The sequence below is a fragment of the Simochromis diagramma genome, unplaced genomic scaffold, assembly GCF_900408965.1.
Source record: "Simochromis diagramma unplaced genomic scaffold, fSimDia1.1 OVJJ01000320.1, whole genome shotgun sequence".
NCBI lineage: Eukaryota > Metazoa > Chordata > Actinopteri > Cichliformes > Cichlidae > Simochromis > Simochromis diagramma.
The window spans coordinates 2,707,327-2,732,966 of NW_024386773.1; the positions used below are offsets into that span (position 1 = coordinate 2,707,327).

At 39.1% G+C, this 25,640-nt stretch overlaps 1 protein-coding gene and 2 long non-coding RNA genes across 3 annotated transcripts; 1 reads left to right on the forward strand and 2 right to left on the reverse strand.

Moving 5' to 3' along the window:
• The first annotated feature begins 5,656 nt into the window (after positions 1 to 5,656).
• Positions 5,657 to 9,592, forward strand: LOC120716183 (zinc-binding protein A33-like). The gene has a single exon (XM_040003622.1). It carries the CDS (start codon positions 5,902 to 5,904, stop codon positions 7,303 to 7,305), a length of 1,404 nt encoding a protein of 467 aa, XP_039859556.1. The 5' UTR covers positions 5,657 to 5,901; the 3' UTR covers positions 7,306 to 9,592.
• Positions 9,593 to 10,861: 1,269 nt separating this feature from the next.
• On the reverse strand, positions 10,862 to 14,850 carry LOC120716193. The gene is made up of 4 exons (XR_005691836.1): positions 14,744 to 14,850; positions 12,055 to 12,220; positions 11,817 to 11,918; positions 10,862 to 11,233 (listed from the first exon to the last, which is right to left on the reverse strand). It is a non-coding gene; the product is annotated as an uncharacterized LOC120716193 (long non-coding RNA).
• Positions 14,851 to 19,035: 4,185 nt separating this feature from the next.
• Positions 19,036 to 22,914, reverse strand: LOC120716199. Its single transcript, XR_005691839.1, has 3 exons — positions 22,750 to 22,914; positions 22,461 to 22,567; positions 19,036 to 19,280 (listed from the first exon to the last, which is right to left on the reverse strand). It is a non-coding gene; the product is annotated as an uncharacterized LOC120716199 (long non-coding RNA).
• Positions 22,915 to 25,640: the final 2,726 nt, after the last annotated feature.

The following is a 25,640-nucleotide window of genomic DNA, read 5'->3' on the forward strand; positions in this document are numbered from 1 at the left end:
GAGCCACCGGTTAGTTCAGTCTTAAAGAACCTGTGTGAGGCCTTCTTACAAAAGAAAGATCAAAATGCTTCTGCATTCTCTGAAACTGTTTGCAGTTTGCACCATAAGAAACTGAGAGTCTTCTGTTTGAATCATCAGCAGCCAGCGTGCCTCGTCTGTCGAGATTCAAAAATACATCTCGGCCACAGCTTCAGACCCGTTAATGAAGCTGCAGAAGATCACAGAAAGGATCTCAAGGAATCCTTGAAACCTTTACAGGAGAAACTGAAAGTGTTTGAAGAAGTTAAAGAAAAGTTTGATGAAGCAGCAGAATACATTAGGGTCCAGGCCCAGCAGGCAGAGAAAAAAATTAAGGAGGAGTTTAAGAAGTTGCATCAGTTTCTACAAGATGAAGAGGAGGCCAGAATCACTGCTTTGAGGGAGGAAGAGAAGCAGAAGAGTCAAATGATGAAGGGGAAGATTGAAGGTCTGAGCAGAGAGATAGCCGCTCTTTCAGAAATAATCAGAGCCACGGAAGAGGAGCTGAGAGCTGAAGATGTCTCGTTCCTGCAGAACTACAAAGCTGCAGTGGAATTAATCCAGCAGTGCCCTCTGTTGGATGATCCAGAGCTGGCCACAGGAGCTCTGATAGATATGGCCAAACACCTGGGCAACCTAACCTACAACATCTGGAATGAGATGAAGGCGATAGTCTCCTACTTTCCTGTGATTCTGGATCCAAACACAGCTCATCCAGAGCTCATCCTATCAGAAGATCTGACTGCCGTAAGAGCTGTAGAGGGGCATCAGCTTCCTGACAATCCGGAGAGGTTTGGCTGCTATTGCATTGTCCTGGGCTCAGAGGGCTTTGACTCAGGCACCCACAGCTGGGATGTTGAGGTTAGAGACTCTACAGGCTGGGTCTTGGGTGTAGCAGCAGAGTCTGTACAAAGAAAGAGTGAAATAAAATCTGGACTTTGGCGGATAATTGGGCTAACTGAAGATAAATATGGAGCATGCTCCCCCTCACAACACACCTTTATTCACCCACTGAAGGAGTTCCAGCGGATCAGAGTTCATCTGAACTGGGACGAAGGAAAGCTGTCATTCTCTGATCTCGATACTGACACACACATACACACCTTCATACACACTTTCACGGAGAAGCTGTTTCCATACTTCATCAATAAGAAAGAACACCAGCTAAAAATACTTCCGCTGAAGGTTTCTGCAACAGTAAAACTGCTTAATCAATGAAAATGATGGGATTATCAAATACTATAGGTCATTTTATTTGTTCAAAGATCATTGTACTGTTTTCTTTGTTCTTGACTTCTGATGAAGCTAATATTGAAAGCATGCTAATGTTACTTAAACGACACATGCTTAAGATTTTGTACTGAGTTTGAATAGGTCAGATCATTTTGTATGGTATGTTAGGCTGGGAAAGAAAAAAACGTCTGAGTTGAATATGATGTCAATTACTATAATGGACATTTCACAATAAAATTCACATCATGTAAATATATTTCTTTCAGTAATATTGTATCCAATGTAGGCTAATGTAAGCGACTAGCTTATTTGGATTTTGGTATGTATGCCTTCTGGTCCACTAGCATTTTAGATAGCAGCTAAATTGCAACGTGCAGGTCTGGTAGCATTCGCAATTTTTAAAACAAAAAGGTGGGCTATAGCTATTGTTTTGTTTTTGTTGTAAAATCAAAGGATTTTTTCATTATAAGATTTTTTCAACATTTGTTTGTGTTAGTTTTACAGTGGCTCAATATTCATTTGATACAATAAAGGGATGGCGTCTCATTTCACCACAAAAATCAGTGTTGGCTAATACTGAATATACTGATCATGTATTAGTCTGCTGATGTTTTAAACACTTTGTGGTTCAAGTAGCTTTACAATTGTCCATCCATCCGTTTTCTTTCACTTATCCAGGTCAGAGTGGTGTTGTGGTGGGGTGTATGTCAGGCTCCACCACAACACCACTCAGCGAATGCTATACACTAAGTATGTAGCATTAGCTTATGAGTTTGCACCCTCTACGGTTCTCTGTTCTGTAATTTCCATTTATGTATTTATTCTATGGTGTGTGTTTCTTATAATCTCTCATGCATACTGTATGTCTTGACAAGTGTGTGTATGTGGTGGGGCTGATGTTACATACTTACATAAATATTGTCATGAATAGCAGTCTGAAGACAATCCAGACTTGTGGTTGTGGCAGGAACATTTCTTATATCTCATGTTATATCATTATAAGCAACACAAGCTTCTTCGCTAAAGCAATGGTAGCAAGTTTAACTGTAAATAAATATCTGTAGCTTCATTGTGTTTTATTTATTTATTTTTTATTTTTATTTTTTTTTATCAACCAATAGTTTTCCATTCATAGGCTTATCTTTTATTCAACTTTTGAAGAATCTGTGCATTCCAGTGATAAAATATCCAAACAGAAAATCCAAGAAGGTGAAGTAAAATTCGGGCAGAAGAGATTACTTCTTCTTCTTTGGACTGCTCTTTTTAGGGATCCTCACAGCAGATCATCTAATCCTGTCTCTAGCACCCTCTTCTGTCACACCACTGCTGCTGACAGTTTCAATTTCTAGTTTTTCCAATTCAATTTTTATTGACAGACTTTATGTCCATAGTCCAAAAAAAAAAAAGAAAAAAAAAGAAAAAAGAAACAAGACAAAACACAACATATAAACCTTAATAACAAAATATTAAATATCTGTAAAAATATAAAACCATAATATACATAAAATACACAATTACTTAGAAGAAATCAATAAATACACAAACACTTCAGCCAGTGCTTCCTCAGACTAGATGAGTAACTGGAACCACTCACCATCAGATCTGTGAGTGCTAAAATTATACTGTTACTAGAGCCATCCAGTTGTTCCCTAAAAGTGAACATCAGATTTCTTAAACGTGCTTTAAAAATCCAAACACCCACAGCTACAAACATCTGACTGGCACTACTGCCTCTAGGTAGCCTACGAAGGATTCTCATTGCATCATTATATGCAACATGCAGGTTCTGCGTGTCTGTGAAGGTTCTCAGTCATCCAGGTCATCGTAGTCTAAGGAGCTTGGAAAGAAAAGCGTCTGGACTTCTTTAAGTTGCTTGAAGACGTTTCACCTCTCATCCGAGAAGCTTCTTCAGTTCTAAGGTCAAATGGCGGAGAGTCCCAGATTTAAACCCCGTGGGGCTATCCCCCCAAAGAGGGACAAAAGGACCCCCTGATGATCCTCTACCTAATCACATGAGCAAAGGTGTGAAAACGGGTGTGGCTCACAATTTCGGGTGAGCTCATTGTGAAACCTGGCCCCACCCTATCATGTGATTTCCTGAGGTCAGATGGCCCAGGATGTGAGTGGGCTTTAAGGCGTTTGGGAAGGGATCCCAAAACTGGATTATAGATGGCAGACAGTTGGTGTCGTAAACCACGCCTCTGTTCAAAGATGGTCGCTCACAATGGACATAAATGGCTTCTTTCACTCCTCTTTCAAACCACCGGTCTTTTCTGTCCAAAATGTGAACATTAGCATCCTCAAAAGAGTGACCTTTGTCGTTAAGATGCAGATGGACAGCCGAGTCTTGTCCCGTGGAGGTGGCTCTTCTATGTTGTGCCATGCGCTTGTGAAGTAGGTGTTTGGTCACTCCAAGGCAAACAGTTGTCCTTTGTGTCTTCCCTGGTGAACTTGATGTTTTTATCCACGGCGTTAATGTGCGCAGTGAAGGATTCCACTTCTTGTGTTTTGATTTTGACCCAGGTGTCGTCTACATATCTGTACCAGTGGCTGGGTGCTCTCCCTTTAAAAGAGCCAAGAGCCTTTCTTTCCACTTCCTCCATGTAAAGGTTGGCTACAACAGGTAACACAGGGGAGCCCATGGCACAGCCATGTTTTTGTCTGTGGTGGTAAAGCAGAGGTCTAACAGTGTGCAAATCTGATCGGGTGTGAAGTTGCAGCATGCGGGTTCTGCATGCTACATTGTTTGTAGGATGACCACAAGGGGGCAGTATATAGCAGTGTGCAATATGCTTTAAACAAAGCCACTTTAACTGGAAGTGAACAAAAGCTGAATTTGCGTGCAATAATATTTGCCTGCACATAGAGCTTACAACATTGTCTGTATATGTCATCATCATCATTCATCATTCTCAGCTGTATGGACAAATCATCAACATATAAATTAAATAAAATTGGAGATAAAATCCCACCCTGTCTGACACCATTGCTAACACCAAAGGGGGCAGAAATACTGCTTTCCCATTTAACCTGCATCTTCTAATGAGTGTACCAGCAAGACAGAATCCTCACAATGTATCGAGGAACTCCCTGTTGCTTCAATTTATCAAGAAGTTTTCTGTGGTTCGCTCGATCAAAAGCTTTAGAGGCATCAATGAAACACATGAGGACAGATTAATTTTTGGCCCTATTCTTTGAGTGCATATATGCACATCCCAATGCAGTGCTTTTGGAGCCAAACTGATTATCCAGGGAAGAGATGAACACACTATCTCTGTCAAACAAGATTCTTTCTAGCACATTAGATAAAATACTGGTTAGTGCAATCGGCCTATAATTATCCAGACAGCTCACTTTTGCAGCTTTATCCTTCATAACTGGTACAAGTAAAATACACAGCATGGAGTCTGGTAGTACTCCACGAATCATAAACCCAGTGAAGCAGAGCGCTAGAAGAGGAGCTAGTCTTACACTATCATGTTTTATTCTTTCAGCTGCAGACTCATTGCAGTTTAAGGTTTGACAGTAAATATGTAACTGAATTCAAACATACTGTAGGCTTAATCTGTGTGCAAATTTGATATGAGGCCAGGAAATACAGCATAAGTGTCCTGTTTTAGGATCATATAGCCTATTAGACTATGTTTACAGAAAAATAAAACTGTTGTAAAATTGTTTGCTGCCAACAAAAAAAATAGATGCAAATTTATTCCTTGATTTAAGAATCTATCTTCATTACTGATGCTTATCAGGGAAATGCAAAAACTTTAAAGGCTACAAAAAACTTTAAACCCTCTTACCCTCCCCACAAAAGTCTGAAGGAACTTCAGGAAGGGTGACACTATTTTCTGGAGAATTGATTGGTAAATATGCAGTGATTTCATATCTGCTGACATCTAATGTGAAACCTAATCTGGTCCAGAGCAACAGCACAAGTTACAGTGGTGTTCTACAATGGTAAGAAGTGAACCACCATCATAGTACAGAAAAGCCAGGGTTAAGACTAACAAGGAATCCTGCTTCAAAGCACAGGCCTCAGCTCATTTTCTCTTCTTTTTTTGGCAGTTATACTTCTACAGCATGTTTGCAGAATTCTCCTATTATCATTTAAAAATACTTTGTCTTTCTCTTCAAATGTCCCTGGAATTGCATAAAACTATAAGTTGGTGCTACATTTCATACCTTACCTGAATGCAGCAGAAATAAGTGCCTAACCTACTTCTATTTTAGTTGTTACCAAAAAGGGGAGGAGCTTTTTTTGTTGGTCTTGTCTAATACAGAAACTATATTTAAGGTGCTGTGCCCTGACATAGTGGCTTAATGTCTGACACACATTACCTGGAAAAACATCGCCTAAGAAATACCTGGAAACGGTTGTTGCTCATCCAGTAGGGAGAAAGAGACACGCCCTGAGAGGGAGAGAACGATTATCTCATTCAGATCAGACACACGACTTCCTGAGGGGGGAAAGCAACAGCAGCAAATACTGTGAGTACTGCAACTTTAAATTGCTATCCCATCTGTGATTCTAAGAAGGAAAAACAAGAGACTGGGATCTTCCGGGAACTTTCTGGAGGAGTGAGATTAGCCACGAATGACTGCTGTCGCATTGTGCTTTCTGCCTGGCGTGTTTTCAGCTTCAGTGAGATAATGGCTTTCCAGTCTGAGGAGGACCTCTCCTGTACTGTCTGCTTGGATATTTTTAAAGATCCTGTTGTCCTCTCCTGTAGCCACAGCTTCTGTAAAAGCTGTCTGCAGACATGGTGGGGTGATAAAACAGTACATGAGTGCCCTCTTTGTAAAAGGAAATCATCGAGGAGTGACCCACCTCGAAACCTGGCATTAGCAAAGGCGTGTAAGGCATTTCAAATGGAGAGAGATCAGAGGGTTTCTGTGGAGTCAGAGGCTCTCTGTTGCCTGCACTCAGAAAAATTCAAACTCTTTTGTCTGGACCATCAGCTGCTGGTGTGTCTTATCTGCAGAGACTCAAAAATGCATACCAACCACAGGTTTAGACCCATCCAAGAATTTGCACAGGAGCAAAAAAGGGGGCTCCAGAAATCCTTGAAGCCTTTACATGAGAAACTGAAAGTATTTGAACAAATTAAAGAAAAGTGTGATAAAACAGCAGAACACATTAAGGTCCAGGCTCGCCACACAGAGAGACAGATTAAAGAGCATTTTAAGAGGATGCACCAGTTTCTACAAGAGGAAGAGGAGGCCAGGATCACTGCACTGAGGGAGGAAGAGGAGCAGAAGTTTAAGACAATACAGGAGAAGATTGAAAGTCTGATCAGAGAGATAGCAGCTCTTTCAGAAACGATTAGAGCCACGGAGGAAGAGCTGAAAGCCGAAGACGTCTCATTCCTGCAGAACTACAATGATGCAGTGAAGTTAGTCCAACAGCAGCCCCTACTGGATGATCCAGAGCTGGCCACAGGAGCTCTGATAGATGTGGCTAAACACCTGGGCAACCTGACCTTCAACATCTGGAACAAAATGAAGAAAATGGTCTCCTACTTTCCTGTGATTCTGGATCCAAACACTGCCAACCCAGAATTTATCCTCTCTGAAGATTTGACAAGTGTAAGTCACGGAGAGCGACAGAAGCTTCCCGAAAACCCAGAGAGGACTGACTATCATCGTTCTGTCCATGGCTGGGAGGGCTTTAACTCAGGGACCCACAGCTGGGATGTTGAAGTGGGAGACAACACAGCCTGGTTTGTTGGAGTGGCAGCCGAATCCATTCAGAAAAGGGAGCGGGTAAAATCAGGATTCTGGCAAATCGAGTTCTATAATGGTAAATACAGCACACGCATACTGGGAGCTCCACCGTCTGCTCTCCGAGTAAAAAAGAAGCTGCAGAGGATCAGAGTTCATCTGGACTGGAACAGAGGAAAGCTGTCATTCTTTGATCCTGATACTGGCTCACACTTACAGAGTTTCACACACTCTTGCACTGACAAGCTGTTTCCATGCATAGGTACTTTAAACGACATGCCACTGAAGATATTACCAGACAAAATTTCTGTAACAAGAGATTATCTCAGTTAAAGTTTGTTGTGTTTGATAAGCAGATGCATTGTCCTTCTGTGCGTGGACAGACACCAAGGTAATGTGTCAAAGTATCACACACATGACCCAGAACCTAAGGTTTCTCAGCAGAAAACTGCAACGAAATGAGAAGATTAATGGTATTCTCACCACCCGTAAGTGGTTTTAATGTTACTAATGTTTGCATGCTGTAAAATCTGTAGACTTGACCCCCCAGAAATCAAGAAGTGGGAAATTCTGCCTGAGTTTCAATCATGTTCAAAGTACTTATTTACCCACTTAAGAAGGATAATAGCTGATTTATCCTACAGCAATAAATGAATGGGGTGTATTGCCATCAACAATTATGTCAGGTTTGTTTTGAATTAATGAGGTGTAAACCATGGTATATTGGAAAGCTAGTACATCCAATAACAGTATTGAAAAGAAGAAAAACTCTGTGAAGCAAGATATGCTGGAATTCAAATGCAAGGCTAACATTATGCTAATGTAGACATATGCACTTTTTCTTGTTTTTATAACTCAGTTCTGATCATCTCTCTACAACCCACATTTCAGAAAAAGTAACGGTTGCTTAAGGTTTGTCATTTTCAAGTTAACATTATCAGCTCAGTTTCTCTTGTGATGTCGGGTGGCTGTAGCTCAGGAGGTAGCGCCGGTTAACGACTAGTTTCAAGGTTAGTGGTTCAATCCCTGGTTATTCTAAACTGTATGGATGCTACCCAAGAATGGGTAAATGGGGAAAGTTGTATACGGTACTTTGGGTGCTTAGCTAGAATATAAAAGTTCTATATAAGGTCTATATAAGGTCCATGTTGCATTGGTGGCTGCCCACTGCTTCACTGGGTGAATGGGTTAAATGCAGAGGAACTATTTCCCTATGGGGACTAACACGCACACTTTACTTTACATGTTAGGGTGATAGAGACACATAGATATAAAGACATCATTTACTACAGCAAGGTTTCAACAACAGTGTTAACAATTAAGCTGAAAAGAGGCAATAATGTAGCATACTGAAGTAAAACTATTCTACTTAAAGTTAAATGCACTTTTTATTACTTTAGTTCAGATAATTAGAATACACTTTTTAATGATGTGCACCATACACAAGTTGTTTGTACTTGTAGAAACTATACAACATGTTAAAACACCCAGAACTCACTGTTGTCTCATCTGTGTGCCCCATACACAGCACAAATGTGTGTATCAATTATGTGACAGACCTCCTCTGTTTCTATCCTATGCCTAATTTGCTGTATTTACAGTAACACTGGTTTCATTAACATTTGAATGATAAAATGTAACATGAACTTTGACTGGTAGTCATTGATCGCTGCAGAAGTCTTGGAGTCTTTTAGTTTGTTTTAATCTGATCCAAATCAGCGTATGAGTTTGTAAACTTGGAACATTTTCCTGGTGTTTGGTTTTGCAGAAAAGTCCAGGTGGACAACCAACTGAACTGAAAAGTGTCTGTATAAATTTTGTGGCACGTTCAGTCCGCTTATTGGCTGTGTCTGATGTGTCTGGGACAGAAGCAACGAACACAGGATTATGTGGTGTTCTGGGCCCTATTGCAGGAAACATGTTGAACAGTCTTTGAGCTGCTTCCTGGAAAAAGAGCCCATGCCCGGTGGATTACATGTGATGCCTTTGTTTATTTTATTGCTAGTTGGTACAGTCTATGCATTCTGCACATCCGAAAGAATAACATTTTAACATAACTGGCTTGTTTTTACATACATGTTCTGAAAAATAGTTCAATATAACCAAGTCAGCTTGAAAAACTAGCATGGGTTTGGTAAATACACTTATAGAGTAAGTGCATTGTTTCCTGCTTGTCTGGTGCCATTTCATAAAATGACCACATGGGGAGGCTGTAGACTTTTTCATTTTCATTTAAATCCTTGGTTGTCACTGAGACTTTATTGCAGTCAACAGACACTTAAATAGGTACATCTTACTGATACTTTGTTTTGTCCATATTAATGTGACAGCATCATGCAAATTGCTCTCGGTTCTCCTTTGACCTCTGACATCGACGAGGCAGTTTTACTCCTGCTCACTGGACATTTTCTCTTTTTTTGGACCATTCTCTGTAAATATCAGGGATGTTTGTGTGGGAAATTCCCAGCATATATGCAGTTTCTGACATCAGCCTGCCTTAAATCACCTTTGTTTCCTATTTTGATGCTTTTTTTTTCAGTTCTCACAGATGGGACAGACATGGCTGGGGGATAGGAAAGGGAGAAAGAAGAATGAAGGAAAAGAAAACCAGAGGGGAAGAGGGACAGTGAGAAAGGACACTTAAAAATATATAAATCTCCTCAATTAACTGTTGAGAGAAAAAAAAAGGAAAAAAGAGAAAACAAGCAAAAAAAGAAGAAGAAGAGAGCGGCATAATAAACACAACACCATCGCATTAATAGCTAACAGCAAATATCAGTAAATACTAAATATTGAACGATGTTGTGCTGCACGCAGGACCGACTGCGCACAATGTGCTTTGAAACAGCAGCCAAGAAAGGTGTGGTTTGTGTCTGTGAACAGTGAACAGTGTGAATCAGCACACTTGTTTCTCCACGTAACGATCTGCTAGAGGGTATTCTGACGCTTGACTTGAACTTCAGAAGGTAGTCTTGACCTGTGTCTACATGATAAAACGCTTACATGTTTTGACTTGCTGTCATGTGATTGGCTAATTTTAACTTTAACAAGAAATGGGAAAATGTACAGAAAAGTGAGTTTACATGTGCACTTTTTTGAAACAAGCACTTTTTGAATGTTATACAATTGGTGGGTGTGTGTGAAAAAAAGTTTTTTTTTCAAAATGCTTAAGAATAAACATTAAAAGTGTCTTTGTTGTTTTCTGTAGTTATTTTTGCACCACATATCTGTTTTTTAAATACTTTTCTTATACATCCGATCAGCATTTATCGGGTTTGTGAATTTTTGTGTTTTGTTCTTCATATTTTCTTTCTTTACTCAGTTACTTTTCAAACATTTCCCTTTTTCCTTTCAAAATATAAGAAATACTAATGCTAATCGCTTCCTTTCATTCAACTGCATATCGTTAACTCTTATTGATGCAGTCAGTCTCAAAACTACACTTTATAAGAGAGCCAGTGTCATCCATACCATCATGAATAGGACTCATCTGGAAATTAATTCTCGTTGAATCTATTTATCTACCTGTCTATTTTTTTTAAGAAAACAAAGGTAATTTAAAAAGTATCAAGCGCGTTGGCAAAATTCGCTTTTACATATCATCTTTTTCATAATGTCTAATAAGCTTCATACAGTTAAACACAATTATTATGACTGAAACACACGCTTATTCTCGCTATTAATAAAAATAGTATACATGTATGCCTGAATAAAAACAAACAGATGAGATGTTAGAACTCTTTTATTTTTATTTTAGTATACACTCACAGCTTGCAACAGACAGCTGCTGGGGTTTGTTAGAGAGTTGAACAAATGTTTAAAATATAATCTGATCATTTTTGGAGCAGGCTTCAGGATCTCCACGTATTAACATGCTGCTTTTGCTACCGGTGAAAATGTTTCCTCCTGAATTTAAATACTTTTAATGTTAGATTTAATTCAAAGTCAGCTGTTTAAATAAGAACAGCACATATTACATCAGGGGATACGACAGGTGAAATATTCGGTTTAAAATATACTGACAGCTCTCCAAGTAAGACTCTAAACTGAAATAAAATGGTTCAGTTATGAAGAGCTTAACTTTAATCTCAGCCAAACACTAAGATAAACCAAACATGAACATTTCTAAGTTATCTAAGTGACATCAACCTGAGTTGAACATGACATGACGGTTTCTGCTGTAAAAAGAGTGGCATTGATCATCATGATCGCACCGGCAATGCAACTGAAGCTTAGAGCTGAAAGGCTCACAATCCAACCACTGAAGGACAGAGAGAAACACACAAAGATCAAACATACAAGAACACATACTGTGAAAATAGAGGTTTAAAATAGTATCCTCATTTGTCCCTAAAATGGAATCGGTATTGATAAAACAATATGTAAAGCGGGTATTAAATATGCACTTATTATCACCACCAAATGAAAGACTTTTGAAGAAAATAAGCTTTTTTTCAACTCATTCGATTCATTTTTATGGCTTACAACAACTATACATACATGATACAGAGAACAAGCAATGCACCTAGAATGAACAAAGTGCATGGACAAGAACAACAAATGTAGGAATCACATTGCTCAAAAGATTCAGAAAGAATTTTGTATTAGTTCATTAGCCAATATGATTGGACTACCTTTCTCTATAGTTAAAAATAAGAGCCAAGTCTTAATACTTCCAAATGAGCAGGATTTCTAGTATTGTTTAGGCTTTAACTGAGCCATATACTTTTGGGTTTTAATGCAATAGTTGCTTTTCTATCAGTTTGACCTACTGACTGCCAGCAACCACTCGCCAGCTAGTTTTTAGCTGGGATAACAAAGAGATGTTTGTTTAGGTACCTTACCTGAACCCCCAACCAGGGATGCCGATGGTCATGATGACAAAGACAACCACTTGGGCAAAGAAAATGAAGAAGAATGCAAAGAAGTTGAAGGAGCTGTCATTCCTAGAAGAGGGAACAATATAATTACTGAGCTGTCTGCACAGTAACTAACAACTCAGACAATTTTTTGTGAGTGTACTGAGCAAAAACCAAAAAGGAAAACAACTCTGAACTTCTTCACCAAGACGGAGGTACACACCTGAAGGCTTTGTACACAGGTCGATACCAGCAGATAAAGGAGCAGGGAGTGAAAAGTACGACCCACAGGGCGGCGAGGCACAGACCAGAGCGAGCATCACTGGACAAGGTGATGCAGAACAGGGCCAGGGAAGAGGTCAGGTTGAAGAACAGCGTGCCTGTGCAGACTTGACATAGATAAGCAACAAAGAGACTATGAATAAAAAGGAAAAGAACTGCAGCCTGACTTTAGGGATCAAAACCAAACAATCCTTCTCCCTTTTGACTCTGGCTGATGCAATATGATGCCATTTTTCACAGGTACTGTTGTCGTCTGCTGCCTGGTCAAGATTTCAGAGTGTGACAGGCCGTTATTAAAAAAGCTCCACACTGTTTTTAAATCTCTTGTTCTTTGCATTTTCACACAGAAACTGCATAATGTAATCTTAATAACACTTTCACAGTTTTACAGGTCCAGGTGTCCTCAAAATCTGATAATTCTGCAAAAATCTAAATTATAATTATTAATGACACAAGCAGTTACAGGCTGTTTTTACTGGATACACCCTTTGACAGCTCAGTCAGCTGAATTGCATCAGCTCTTAAGAAATGATGCAATTTGATGCCATCTGTCCATCTGTATGGACAGATGGCAGGAATATGCCAAATATGGTACTTTTGGTGCTGTCCTTTGGCATCTGATACCAGGCAGTATATCCTGCAGGTCTTAAGGCAAACAGTCCCCTCTAAAATCCCCTCTGTGAAACTTCACAAAATGCAGTTAGAAGTCCAATATTTATGCCTTCCATCATGTTTTCCAAAGCCATTCAGTGGTCCAAATTGGAATTTTTGCAAGGCCAATTCTGGCCTCCAGGCCTTATGTTTGACATCTCTGCTTTAGCCATTTAAAACTGTAAAAGAACAAAACTAGAACTTGTTTCTGTTTTATTTCCCTTCTATTTAGCAACATTTACTTTCTCTCTCACTTTCAAAATCCGTGTCAAGTGTCAGTATCAAGGAAATATTAAAGGCTCCTCTTACACTTTTTTCCTGGCCTAATCTAAGAGACAAGGTGTGGAGAAATTCTACAATTTCTCTTTGAAGGACTCAAGGAGAACTTCTGCAAGCTTAACCAGCTGGATTGGTTGTTTTGCAGATGCCCCATGTCAGTGTCCCCAAGTCTTTGATCTAACAGTGAAGCGCGAGTCTTTGTACAAACATTCAAGATCTTGTGCCAGACAGTGTAGGAGAAGTTACGCATGCACGAATCAGTGTTTACTGTCTCCAACTAGGAAGTCTTAAGTCTTGGGGGGGGGGGGGGATAAAGTCAAAAAACACTTTGGTGTCACTGGGATGTCGTCAGTTCATTTCCTATTCGTTTAACAGGTGTTACAATGTATGAACACATCTGTTAGAGCCAATCTATAGAGAAATATTTTTGATACTGTTTCAGTTATTATGTTACATGTCGGGTAAGAAAACGCAGCCATAAGTAAATTTAAGAATTTCAATGGATGATTATATTTCTCCCACTGAAGACCCTATGTCCAGAGGAACAAAATCAACTTTTGGGGATATTAGAACATTTCTTTGACAAAAAAAAAAGCAATCAGTGACAAGAAGTACTTTTTCTTCTGAAGAGTAGTGTAAGCTCCAGCATTGCAATGTCCTTTTTTAATCCTGACACCAGCACAATGTCACCCCTCAGGGCGTCTTTTTTCAATGCGCAGAGGGAACTTCAGCTACTATCAGCTGCCTTAGGTGCTCCTTAGGTGCTTTTATGAAGCAGATTAGGTTAGTTGGTGTTATCGCCAGGTACTTTATATAAAGTAAGCAGTTATCCACCCTTCTTCATTTCATAATGAATCCAGCATCATGCACTCTGCTCCGTTGCACATATAAGTCTGGAAATGTGTTATATCCATGTTGTTATTATCTGTTTATAAACTCTGTTGAGTACACAAAGCAATGAAAAAAACTGGAGCACAATTCTTTGTATCTGTGCATACTTGATCAATAAAGCTGATTCTAAAAAAAAAAAAATTAATGTGGCTGGCTTCTTTTACTTGTGAAGCTGTGGGTGCTCAAAAATTGCAATAATCACGTACACAGTAAGAAATAAAAAAGAATGTTGGACAAGGGTCTTTTAAATCTAAAGGTTTCAAATTCTCTGACTTCTACACTTAACTCCCGTTGCTCCTGCTACGAGGTTGTGTGTCACAAGCTTCCGCTCTATACTCTCCAGGCCCTGGGGTTTCTTTGCCAGCTCCTCCTGCTTCCTCATCAGCTCTGCCTTAGCAGCATTCACTACAGGCTAGCACAGAGTGAATTAGGCATTAGAACTCTATGTCAAAGTTATTATGCATAATTACATATATAGGTCCCAAAGTTGCTCCAATGGTTGTGTTTAGGTATATTGCTGGTTCAAGTGAGTCATTCAGGCAGGTCTGCCTAAAATTGAGGTGGGATCCATAAAGCTGGTGGCATTAAAAAAAAAAAATCATACAAATGAAATCCTGTCCTGCTGATTATTTCTGGGATTTCTTTTTAAGCATTCAGCACCCAGATATACACAGCAGAATTTAGTGCAACGCTTCATTTTAATAGCCATGAAAACACTCCTGCTTTTCTAGATCCAGCTTCCCCTGAACGTTCAGATGGTAAGCTGATATAAACCACAGTAAAGAGGGTCTTTACTGTATAGTGTTTACCTAGGAGTTGTAGGAGCCATATTTGTGAGACTCCGTACGCGTTGTCATGCTCTTTGGGGTCTGCACAGGTGCAGATGGAGGAAGGGCTTCATATGGTGGAGGAGGCTGTAGCATGGTTAAAAAACAAAAACCGACATCATACTTCAGTCTGACAAAAAATGTGGTCACCAAAAAATGATTCCAAAGAAATTCACTTGGATTTAGTTAGTGAATGAAAGAATTATGAATTAAAGTATTAATTGTTAATTAATTAAAAGTATTAATGTATAAGATCATACATATACAAATCATACACATTTTAAAACAACACAAAAAAGTAAAATTACACATTTATGTCCACAAGTAATGTCTTACTTTTTGTGAACTGATCTTTCTAGATCTTTTCTGAGTACAAAGCTGCAGGTAACAGCATTTAGACCTCTTTATTCTTCATTCTGAAAAGCCTTTTATCCCATATCTCACACACAGCTATATCCTGTGGAGCAATAACCTTCTCTGCTCATGGTGGCTTCACTCATTTGACTTTTATGCCCCACCGGTTTAAGCCATTATCATTATCATCATCCGCCCCTTACTTTCAAAATTTACTTTATTTAGAGTCAGTTAGTCAAACCCTTATTTTGTTTTTAAATGTATTTATTTATTTGTTTTTTGCAGCACATTATTTATTTTTTTCCTGTTATTTTAGGGAGAAAAAAGGTCAAAAGGTACCAGAACAGAACTTTGGGTGATTCATTTTAACAGACAAGACGTGTATAACTAAATAAACAAAAAAGGATGATATTAATATGATAATATAATAACTCTGGGTTTAAGTAAGGAGTAACATTTTAAAGTGATGTATTCTCTCCATTTTGCCCATATTTCCTCAAACTTTAACCACCTGGAGTATCATGGAGAAGGTGATGTTTAACCAGTCTTCTATGCCTGGGATTTCTGGTTTAAGCCACTTCAGATCATAATTCTATAAATGTTATATTGACAGCAGTATATTTATAAACACAGTACAAGTATATAGGACAGTATGTTGGACCCCTGTAGTTCTAGGCATCCCCCCCCACACACACAAATCAATCAAACCATATCTGATGAAAAGAGCTTAAAATGTCTGCTGACTTTGCTTCACAATAGAGTTTTTAAATGGACTTCCAAAGATCCCAGCAGTGTATTCATATGTGTGGAACTGTGACATTAAGCAGGAAGTGGCCCATCTGTGTGAGAAATGTAACACCAAAGTCATGGAAGCTTGTGCAAAGTTATTTACCATCATTTAACAATATAGGCTTTATTGTAATGTAATTTATTTGTAAATGTTCCATAATTAGGAATCTTATTTTGACATTTTTCAGTATACAGTTTAAAAAATGAATATTACTGATTTAAGTGCTACAGAATCACCAGTTTATGTCTATATTAATGTTAAAATTATGCTATTATACTCTATATTATATAATTGACTCATAAATGACTTGAGTCTGATATTTTAATTGCTAGAACAACTTGGTTGCTTGGGGGTTAAAAGCCTTTTTACCTTGTGAAGGTACCACATCTTTACTGTTGCAAAAATCCCCCACAGATTTCAATTCAGGATTCTCTGAGTGCCATGCTTCTCTATTAGAAAGGACTCTGTTCTGCATTTTAGGAAAAACGGGATTACAGAATGTTGCAATTCACAAATATACTGTAAATATTGTTGTGAGAAGGTATGCAGCTTGTGAGCTCTGCTACAAATGCTACTCCTCTTAAAGGAGCCCTTTCCCCCCCCACAGTTACCATATGCGTGCGCATAGAGAATTACCTGATCACTTTGATTCTCTCTCTAATATTCTGGGGTCCTTAGTTTACAGTATAAAATCCCTTGGGATGACTGCTGTATACAGTTAAGGTCAGAAGTACACAGTCATCATGCGCATTAATCTCATGAAATTCTAAGGCTTTTAATTTTTTTAACTGTTCTTTTTCCAGGGTGGAATAACTGTACAGCATACATATTTAATCACTCTATAAAACAAGAATTGGGTGCACTAGTTATTTTGGATTTTCTCTAATCCATACAGGGTAAAATACACTTAAATCTTTTAAAAGGTGATCCTGAAGATTCAACAGTTTCTTTTAGCTTGACAGGGCCGAGACCTATCAACTTCTCATTATTGCACACTTTCTGTAAATCCAATAAACTTCATTTCACTTCAGAAATATCACTGTGTGTGTCTCCTATATGATATATTTAACTGAAATGTTTTATTGTAACAACCAATGATTTATACAGGAAAATAATGACTATTAACAAGGTTGTCTAAACTTTTGCATCCCACTGTATATATAAAAATTTCCCGCTCGCCCCTGCGGGTGGTCTATCCTTCAAGCTCAGGTCCTCTACCAGAGGCCTGGGAGCTTGAGGGTCCTGCGCAGTATCTTAGCTGTTCCTAAGGACTGCGCTCTTCTGGACAGAGATCTCTGTTGTTGTTCCTGGGATCCGCTGGAACCACTCGCCTAGTTTGGGAGTCCCCGCACCTAGTGCTCAGACTACCACTGGGACCACTGTTACCTTCACCTTCCACATTTTCTCGAGCTCTTCTTTGAGCCCTTGATATTTCTTGAGCTTCTCGTGTTCCTTCTTTCAGATGTTGCTGTCACTGGGAACCACTACATCTATCACTACGTCCGTGTTCTTTTGTTTCTCTACCACCACTATGTCCAGTTGGTTATCCATCACCATTTTGTCCATCTGTATCTGGAAGTCCCACAGGACCTTATCTTGGTCATTCTCCACCACCCTACGGGGCGTCTCCCATTTTGACCTCGGGACTTCCAGGCTGTATTCGGCACAGATGTTTCTGTATACTATGCCAGCCACTTGGTTATGACGTTCCATGTATGGTTGGGTTCCATGGTTCCATGTATCTTACTGATGTATTCGTGGATGTTTGTTGTCTCATCCTGGACCGTGGTGCTGACACTCACCAGTCCCCGGCCTCCTTCCTTCTGCTTAGCATACAACCTCAGGGTGGTGGACTTGGGGTGAAACCCTCCATGCATGGTCAGGAGCTTCCTTGTATTGATGTCAGTGGCTTCTATCTCCTCCTTTGGCCAGCTTATTATCCCAGCAGGGTACCTGATCACGGGCAGGGCGTAGGTGTTGATAGCCCGGATCTTGTTCTTACCGTTCAGCTGACTTCTCAGGACTTGCCTGACCTTCTGCAGGTACTTGGTGGTTGCAGCTTTTCTAGTGACCTCTTCATGGTTCCCATTTGCCTGTGGGATTCCCAGGTACTTGTAGCTGTCCTCTATGTCTGCAATGTTGCCTTCTGGTAATTCAATCCCCTCAGTTCTGACTACTTTCCCTCTCCTTATTATCATCCAACTACATTTCTCCAGTCCGATTGGCATACTGATATCATTGCTGTATATCCTGGTGGTGTGGATCAGTGAATCATTTTCTCGTTCACTCTTGGCAGTAGGCATGAACCATGTCGGGGCCTGGTGCTGTCCAACTCTTCATACTGGTGACCCTTTCTTGGATGTCTGAAAGGGTTGCTGAGGTCTGCCCTCAGATCCACTAGTCACTGAGCATTGCCGTTATGGGTTGCGTCCTTCTCCCATATGCTCTTCCAGTATTATTCCATCTCCAGCCTTGGTGGTGCTGTTCCCAAATTGTTCCCCTGCCACTGAGAGTACACCTTGGCTGGTTCTGTGGAGAACAGCTGCACATTTACGCCGACATCATCCTAGTGCAAAGACAAGTGGAAGCAGATAAAACAACAAGCACGCATGCTACAAACTTTACCCGAGTCATTTAGACAGCTGTTAGCACATGATTCTCCTTATGGGGACCTGATCTGTTTAATATGCTGCTGAGAATATAGCCCAGAAGAAGAGTATAGTATAGCTTTTATTTTGGAAAGAGCCATTTCTCTGTAATTTTTCAAAGATGAGTGATTTCTCAATCAATTTGTTGTTTCAGCAACATTAAATTAAAAAAACTGTACTTTTGAGTTATTTATAATTTTAATAAATGACAAATTAAAAAGGCATGAACATTTTTTTGTATCAAAAAAATATTGAACTGTGACACCAAATTATCGAACCGAACCGTGAATTTTGTGTATCGTTATAGATGTATAGTTTAGTTGAAGATCATAATTCTATAAAAGAGTGAAGTGAAAAGTGAAACAGAAAGCATGAGGACACCAAAATGACTCTGCAGCAACTTACAAAAAGAATTGGAATTAACACTTATTCACAAGAACAATTGTGCTTTACTAAAGATAATATCTCAGAGCTCAGGATTATCCGTGTGAGCATGCTTTCTTAAATATTTGAACCAACTCAACAACCAACTGGTTGCAAACCAGAAGCCAGCTGCTTAGAAAATACACAGGAAGCATGAGAAACAGGCTCTCTGGGTCTCTGTGACCTGTGTAACAAAAGCAGCAATAAAAAACTGGTTAAACCAAATAATGCTCACGTCAGTTGTATTGTGAACCAGGTTGTAAAGGTCCAGTGTGGTATCCTATGTGTCTGTTGTGTTGAGTCACTGCAGGGTCAGACAGGACAACAGACAGGACAAGGACAGAGTTATTCAGCATCCTTATTTATCAGTGGGCAAACACTGAGGAGGATCTGGCAGGCCCTAAAATAACTCACATGAGCAACAACACACCATCCATTACCCTGACGTTAGCTTCATGTCCAACATCTCTCACCTGAAAAGGGTAAAACTGAGAACTATAAATAAAAAATGTAAAAGAACAGTGGCTCTTAGAATGGGAAACCTGAAGAAAGTAGCTCTAAATTTAAGAATAAAATATTAGAAGATAAACATCTGGGAGGAAAATGATAAGGCAAGTAAACTTGTTATCAAGTAAATTTAAAATAATTTAACAAACTATAAAGATACGAACAGGGGAAATAAGACATAACAATAGAGAAAAGTTGAGAATAATATAATTCAGTGAGTAAACGAAAGCTTAAATAAAATAATTACTGTTTAGAGTGTAATGTTAATAATAATAATAATAATAACAGTAATTAGAAAGTTGTAATAAATGTCATTAAGCATAACAGGAAAGTAAGAGGAAGGAAGACAAAAGTGATTACACTTGAGACCTTTTAAGGAAAATGAAAAGTTTAAATTGAAAGAAAAAGACTTTGGCTGTGAAAAGAAATAACAGAAGTAAAAGCTGCAGAATACATGGCTGGTCATCCTGCAGCCGTGAATCACTACAGTTGCCTAAGGAAAAAAAAAGCATTATCAGATCTCATGAGAAAGAATTAATAAAGGGATCTTTGGTATCTGGAACACTTTCTTTGGTGCTGGTCAGAATGTGTGTAATCTTTTAGCTTGTCTTGATGTCAGTGGCTTCTAAGAAATAACATTTTGAAGTTTTAGAGGAGCTTGGCATAGAGTTAGGTCTTAACCCTTCAAACCCCAGGGTGTCAGGCTTGAAGCAGGAGTGTTTGTAAGTTTATAACACTCCCACAACATTAGAGGGACTTTGGCCACCTAATAGGTCATCCCAAATGAAAATTGTGAACAAACCCCAAATTAGAAAATGGGGCATAAACGGTCTTTCCTCTGTGTGGCAGGGTCCAGTTGTCTGTGGATTGACGCATTCAAATTGCCCAAAATGCATACTCTAGCAGGAACTGCTGGACTAAATGACTAACTCTATTCTAGTTACAGTGTGCAGAGGTAGAGTTTGAACCACTGAGGAGGGACATGAAGTCTGACCGGGCACTCGGCAATCAAGAGTTGGGTATGGGGCAAACTGAGAATTCTGCTGTTCCTTATTCTACTTGTTTTCCAATTTTGTTATTGTCATTCGAATTCTGTTGTTTTCATTAACATTCCGTTGTCTTTCAAATTCTTTTGTTTTCTTTCAACTTCCGTTGTTTTCATTCAAATACTGTTGTTTTAATTGAAATTCCGCTGTTTTCATTTAAATTCTGCTGTTTGTTTTCAAAGTCTGTTTTATTTTCATTCAAATTCTGTTCTTCTCATTCTCATTATTGTCAAATTCTGCTGTTTGTTTTCCATTTCTGTTGTTGTTTTCTAATTCCATTGTTTTCATTCAAATTCTGTTGTTTTCATTGAAATTCTGCTGTTTGTTTTTCAACTTCTGTTGTTTTCGTTCTAATTCAATTTCATTCAAAGTTTGTTGTTTTCATTGAAATTCTGTTTTTTTTCATTAAATTTTGTTGTTTTCATTCTAATTCTGTTCTTCTCATACTAATTCTGTTGTTCCTTATTCTACTTCTGTTGTTTTCTTCCTAATTTTGTTTTCATTCAAATTCTGCTTTTTTTTTTTTTTTTTTCTAATTCCATTGTTTTCATTCAAATTCTACTACCGCCTACTACGCTTGCAAAGGTAAAATGATTGGCTAGAATTCAAAGTTTATTACATCTCAGGGAAAAAAAAGCACCAAAAGAAAGTACCGAAATGCGCGCTGCTTTTCGGTCTGGTTACTACCACATATCATACCGGTACCCATCCCTACTGAGGAGTGACAAAATTTTCTCATGATAGTCTTTCTGGTTTAGCAATACTGTGTGTACCTGCCCTTGTCTGCTGGAAGGATGATAATGTTATTGTCTCCTCTCCTCCATGCTGATGTTGGATGCTGGGTGCTTCGCATTGCTGAGACAGGCTGAAACCTTCGTCCGTAGTTTCTCTGCTTCCACGTCTGCAATATTGTTGTTTCGAATTGCTGTTTCTGTGGCTGTGATCAGCTCCACTAGCGGGATATGTCTCGGCATCACAGCAAAATTCAACCCTTTAGCAAGGATGTTTTTCTCTGCTTGGGTTAGCTGTCTGTCAGACAAATTCTTCACCCACTTGTCCACATTGTCGGTGTGGCATCCTCTCTCCATGGCCATTGATGACATTCTCCCTATTTTGCTTGCTGGTTTCCGACGAAGTCAAACTTCCTTTGTTACCTGGTCTTAGACTTCTCATGCTGTGCTAGATGAGCCTTCTCAAGGAATTCAAACACCTTTTTAAGAGTATTGTCATCTAGAAGCATTGCAAGTCTCTGTCGGATCTGCTCCTTTCGCCATCTTACAATGCTGTGATTGCAGCCATTCCCCAACTCTCTGTAAATGGTACTCATGGCCATTGATCAGTAGTCTTTGATCAATGAGCTTTGATCAGTGGTTGTTGATCAATGGTCATGAGACTTTGCATATTAATAATCAAGGAACTGACCTCCCAGCCCATTGTTCCTTCAGTGGTGCTGATTTCAGTCATTATGCAAATGTACTGTTTATAAGATTGGGGAAACCTGCAGTCAGCTGAGACTGAAGAAGTCACTTGGATGAGTGACGAAACATTTCTCCCACTGAAAACACCAGATGAACAGAATCAAACTTTGGGGATTTACTTACCTGGTTGATTGAGCATGCATCAACACATCATTATCCAGCATTTTGTGCATAAATTGTTATTATTAGTTGTCACATCCTGTTTTTGAGAGTTAAAATACATAACATTCATATAAGAAATAAACTGTGTAAACTTGTGTAAACTGTATGTGGTGTTAAATAGGCCTATACTACTGAACTTTAATTTCACTCACAAGGGATGGTACTTCAAGAGCCATATATTTTATTTTATGAGGTGGTACTCATTGTGAAAAGTTTTAGAACCACTGGTCAAAAGAATTACAAGTATATAGTTTCCCTCTGTGTATGTGTGTGTATCAGAAAATAACCTACCAAAAAGCTGTGGTCAACACAAATGGTCATCCTGACACACGCACAGGCATCTTCACCTGCAGAGTACAGGGTACCGATTACTTCGACTTCCACACTGTGGAAACACGCTGAGGAACACAAGACAAAAATATGAGGCAGGGAACTGACTATGGTAAGCAGACAATCTGGCGAAGGTTCAATGTGAGCACTGGTCATAAATACTGCTGAAGTAATTGCCAACAGGTGAGGAGCGAGGAGGGCTCCACCCAGGGGAGGAGAGCCGATGCTGTGGAAAATTACTCAGACTCACCCAGATCATGACAAGAACATTGTGGAGGGCTGCACCAATAAGCCTATAGGACACAGGAGTCGATCTCCAGGCCTCGAGGGCCGGAGTCCTGCAGGTTTTAGATGTGTCCTTGATCCAACACAGCTGATTCAAATGGCTAAATGACCTCCTCAGCATGTCTTGAAGTTCTCCAGAAGCCTGGTAATGAACTAATCATTTGATTCAGGTGTGTTGACCCAGGGTGAGATCTAAACCCTGCAGGACACTGGCCCTCGAGGCCTGGAGTGCGACACCCCTGCTATAGGAGATCAAATTAATAAACTGAATGTTACAGCCCAAGCAGGGCCTCCTGAAACTGTCCTTGTTTTGGGTGTGGTGTTCTTTCTCCTCCTCTCTTGCTCCACCCCTCTGTCTCTCTCTCACTCTTCTCTCTCCCCGGGACACAGCTGCTTTTTATTAGCCTTGTTTACCAAGGACCCAGTCAGCAATCACCTCTCCGAGGCTATATAAGCTGGGGATGACCTGCAAGGGAGGTGGTTTTTTCCCCCCTCATGGTTTTTTTTTTTTTTTTATTTTATTTTTTAATATAAAAAAAAATAAAAAATTAAAAACTAGGTTTTAGAAAGGCTCCTTTGAGTAGTAAGTAGATGGGCTTGTGGTCCCTGGAAGTGTTTCCCCATGGTGAGGAGTTAAGTAAGAAGTGTGGGAAGTGCCTCCCTTATTTGTTTGGTAGTTTTTCCTTTTGCTGTTGCAACTGCTTCCTTTGTTTCATTGGCATTATTGGTAAAACGGTGTTGCCGGCTCTTTAAGTTAAGGTTATTTGTAATAAAACTACATTGTTCGTAATAAAACTATATTTTTATAGAACACCTCTGTCTGTTTTTCTTTTCATTCCATTCCCGGACCCATTTGTTACTGGTCCCCACACTCACACCCGTAGACCACTTTGTGGAGATGTAACACTGAAATAGAAATCACAACAATGCTGAATTAAAGACTAAACTTTTAACATAACTGGCTTGTTTTTACATATCATACATGTTCTGAAAAATAGCTCAATATAACCAAGTCAGCTTGAAAAACTAGCATGGGTTGGGTTAAATACACTTATTTAAATAGAGTAAGTGCAGTGTTTCCTGCTTGTCTGGTGCCATTTTATAAAATGACCACATGGGGAGGCTGTAGACTTTTTCATTTTCATTTAAAGCCTTGGTTGTCACTGATATTTTATTACAGTCAAAAGACACTTATATAGGTACATCTTACTGATACTTTGTTTTGTCCATATTAATGTGACAGCATCATGGAAATTGCTCTCGATTCTCCTTTGACATCTGACGTCAACAAGGCAGTTTTACTCCTGCTCACTGAACATTTTCTCTTTTTTTGGACCATTCTCTGTAAATATCAGGGATGTTTGTGTGGGAAACTCCCAGCATATATGCAGTTTCTGACATCAGCCTGCCTTAAATCACATTTTTCGCCCCCTATTCTTATGCTTGACTAGAACTTCAGAAGGTGGGCTTGACCTGTGTCAACATGATAAAACGCTTACGTGCATTGACTTGCTGTCATGCTGTTATGTGATTGGCTGAGAAATGGAAAAAAAATATATAGAAAAGGGAGTTTACATATATGGTGTTTGATTTGCACTTTTTGAATGTTATACAATTAGTTATACAATCGAGGTGTGTGTGTGGAAAAAAAGTTTTTTCAAAATGCTTAAGAATAAACATTAAAAGTGTCTCTGATGTTTTCTGTGGTTATTTTTGCACCACACATCTGGGGTTTTTTTAAATACTTTTTTTATAGATCCAATCAGCGTTTATCTTGTTTGGGAATTTTTGTGTTTTGTTCTTCATATTTTCCTTCTTTACTCAGTTACTTTTTAAACATTTTCATTTTTCCTTTCAAAATATAAGAAATACTTTAAACAAATACTGAAGACTAATGACTTCCTTTCATTTGCATATTTGAGCACATTTTCAATTCAATTAATTTTTGTTTATAAAGCGCCAAATCACAACATCAGTTGCCTCAAGGCGCTTTATATTGTAAGGTAGACGCTACAATAATACATACAGAGAAAACCCAACAGTCATATGACCCCCTGTGAGCAAGCACTTTGGCGACATAGGAAAGGAAAAACTCCCTTTTAACAGGAAGAAACCTCCGGCAGAACCAGGCTCAGGGAGGGGCGGGGCCATCTGCTGCGAGCGGTTGGGGTTAGAGAAGGAAGACAGGATCGAAGACATGCTGTGGAAGAGAGACAGAGATTAATAACAAGTACATTTGAATGCAGAGAGGTCTATTAACACATAGTGAGTGAGAAAGGTGACTGAAAAGGAAAAACAGTGCATCCTGTGCAGCCTATGGCTATTGCAGCATAACTAAGGGAGGATTCAAAGCCACCTGGTCCAGCCCTAACTACATACTTTTAAAGCCTAATCTTACAAGGTCATTAAGATAAGATCGGGCCTGATTATTTAAGACCTTCTATGTGAGGAGCAGGATTTTGAATTCTATCTATCTATCTATCTATCTATCTATCTATCTATCTATCTATCTATCTATCTATCTATCTATCTATCTATCTATCTACCTATCTATCTATCTATCTATCTATCTATCTACCTACCTTTGAAACTGTGATCAATAAACCACATATCATGAACCATATTTTCTTGTTTTTTAACATCAGGTGTAACAGATTGTCTTTAAGTTTATAATGACACAGTTTATATTTAACTGAAACAGACTTGTACATCTCACAGTGCAGACAAGTCAAAAAGATCTTTGTGATGCTGAACTGAAACTATAACCTTTATTTAATCACTGTTCTTGTCGGATCATGAGTTTTACTTCCTTACTTATTTTGCACAGTGTGTGTGTGTGTGTGTGTGTGTGTGTGT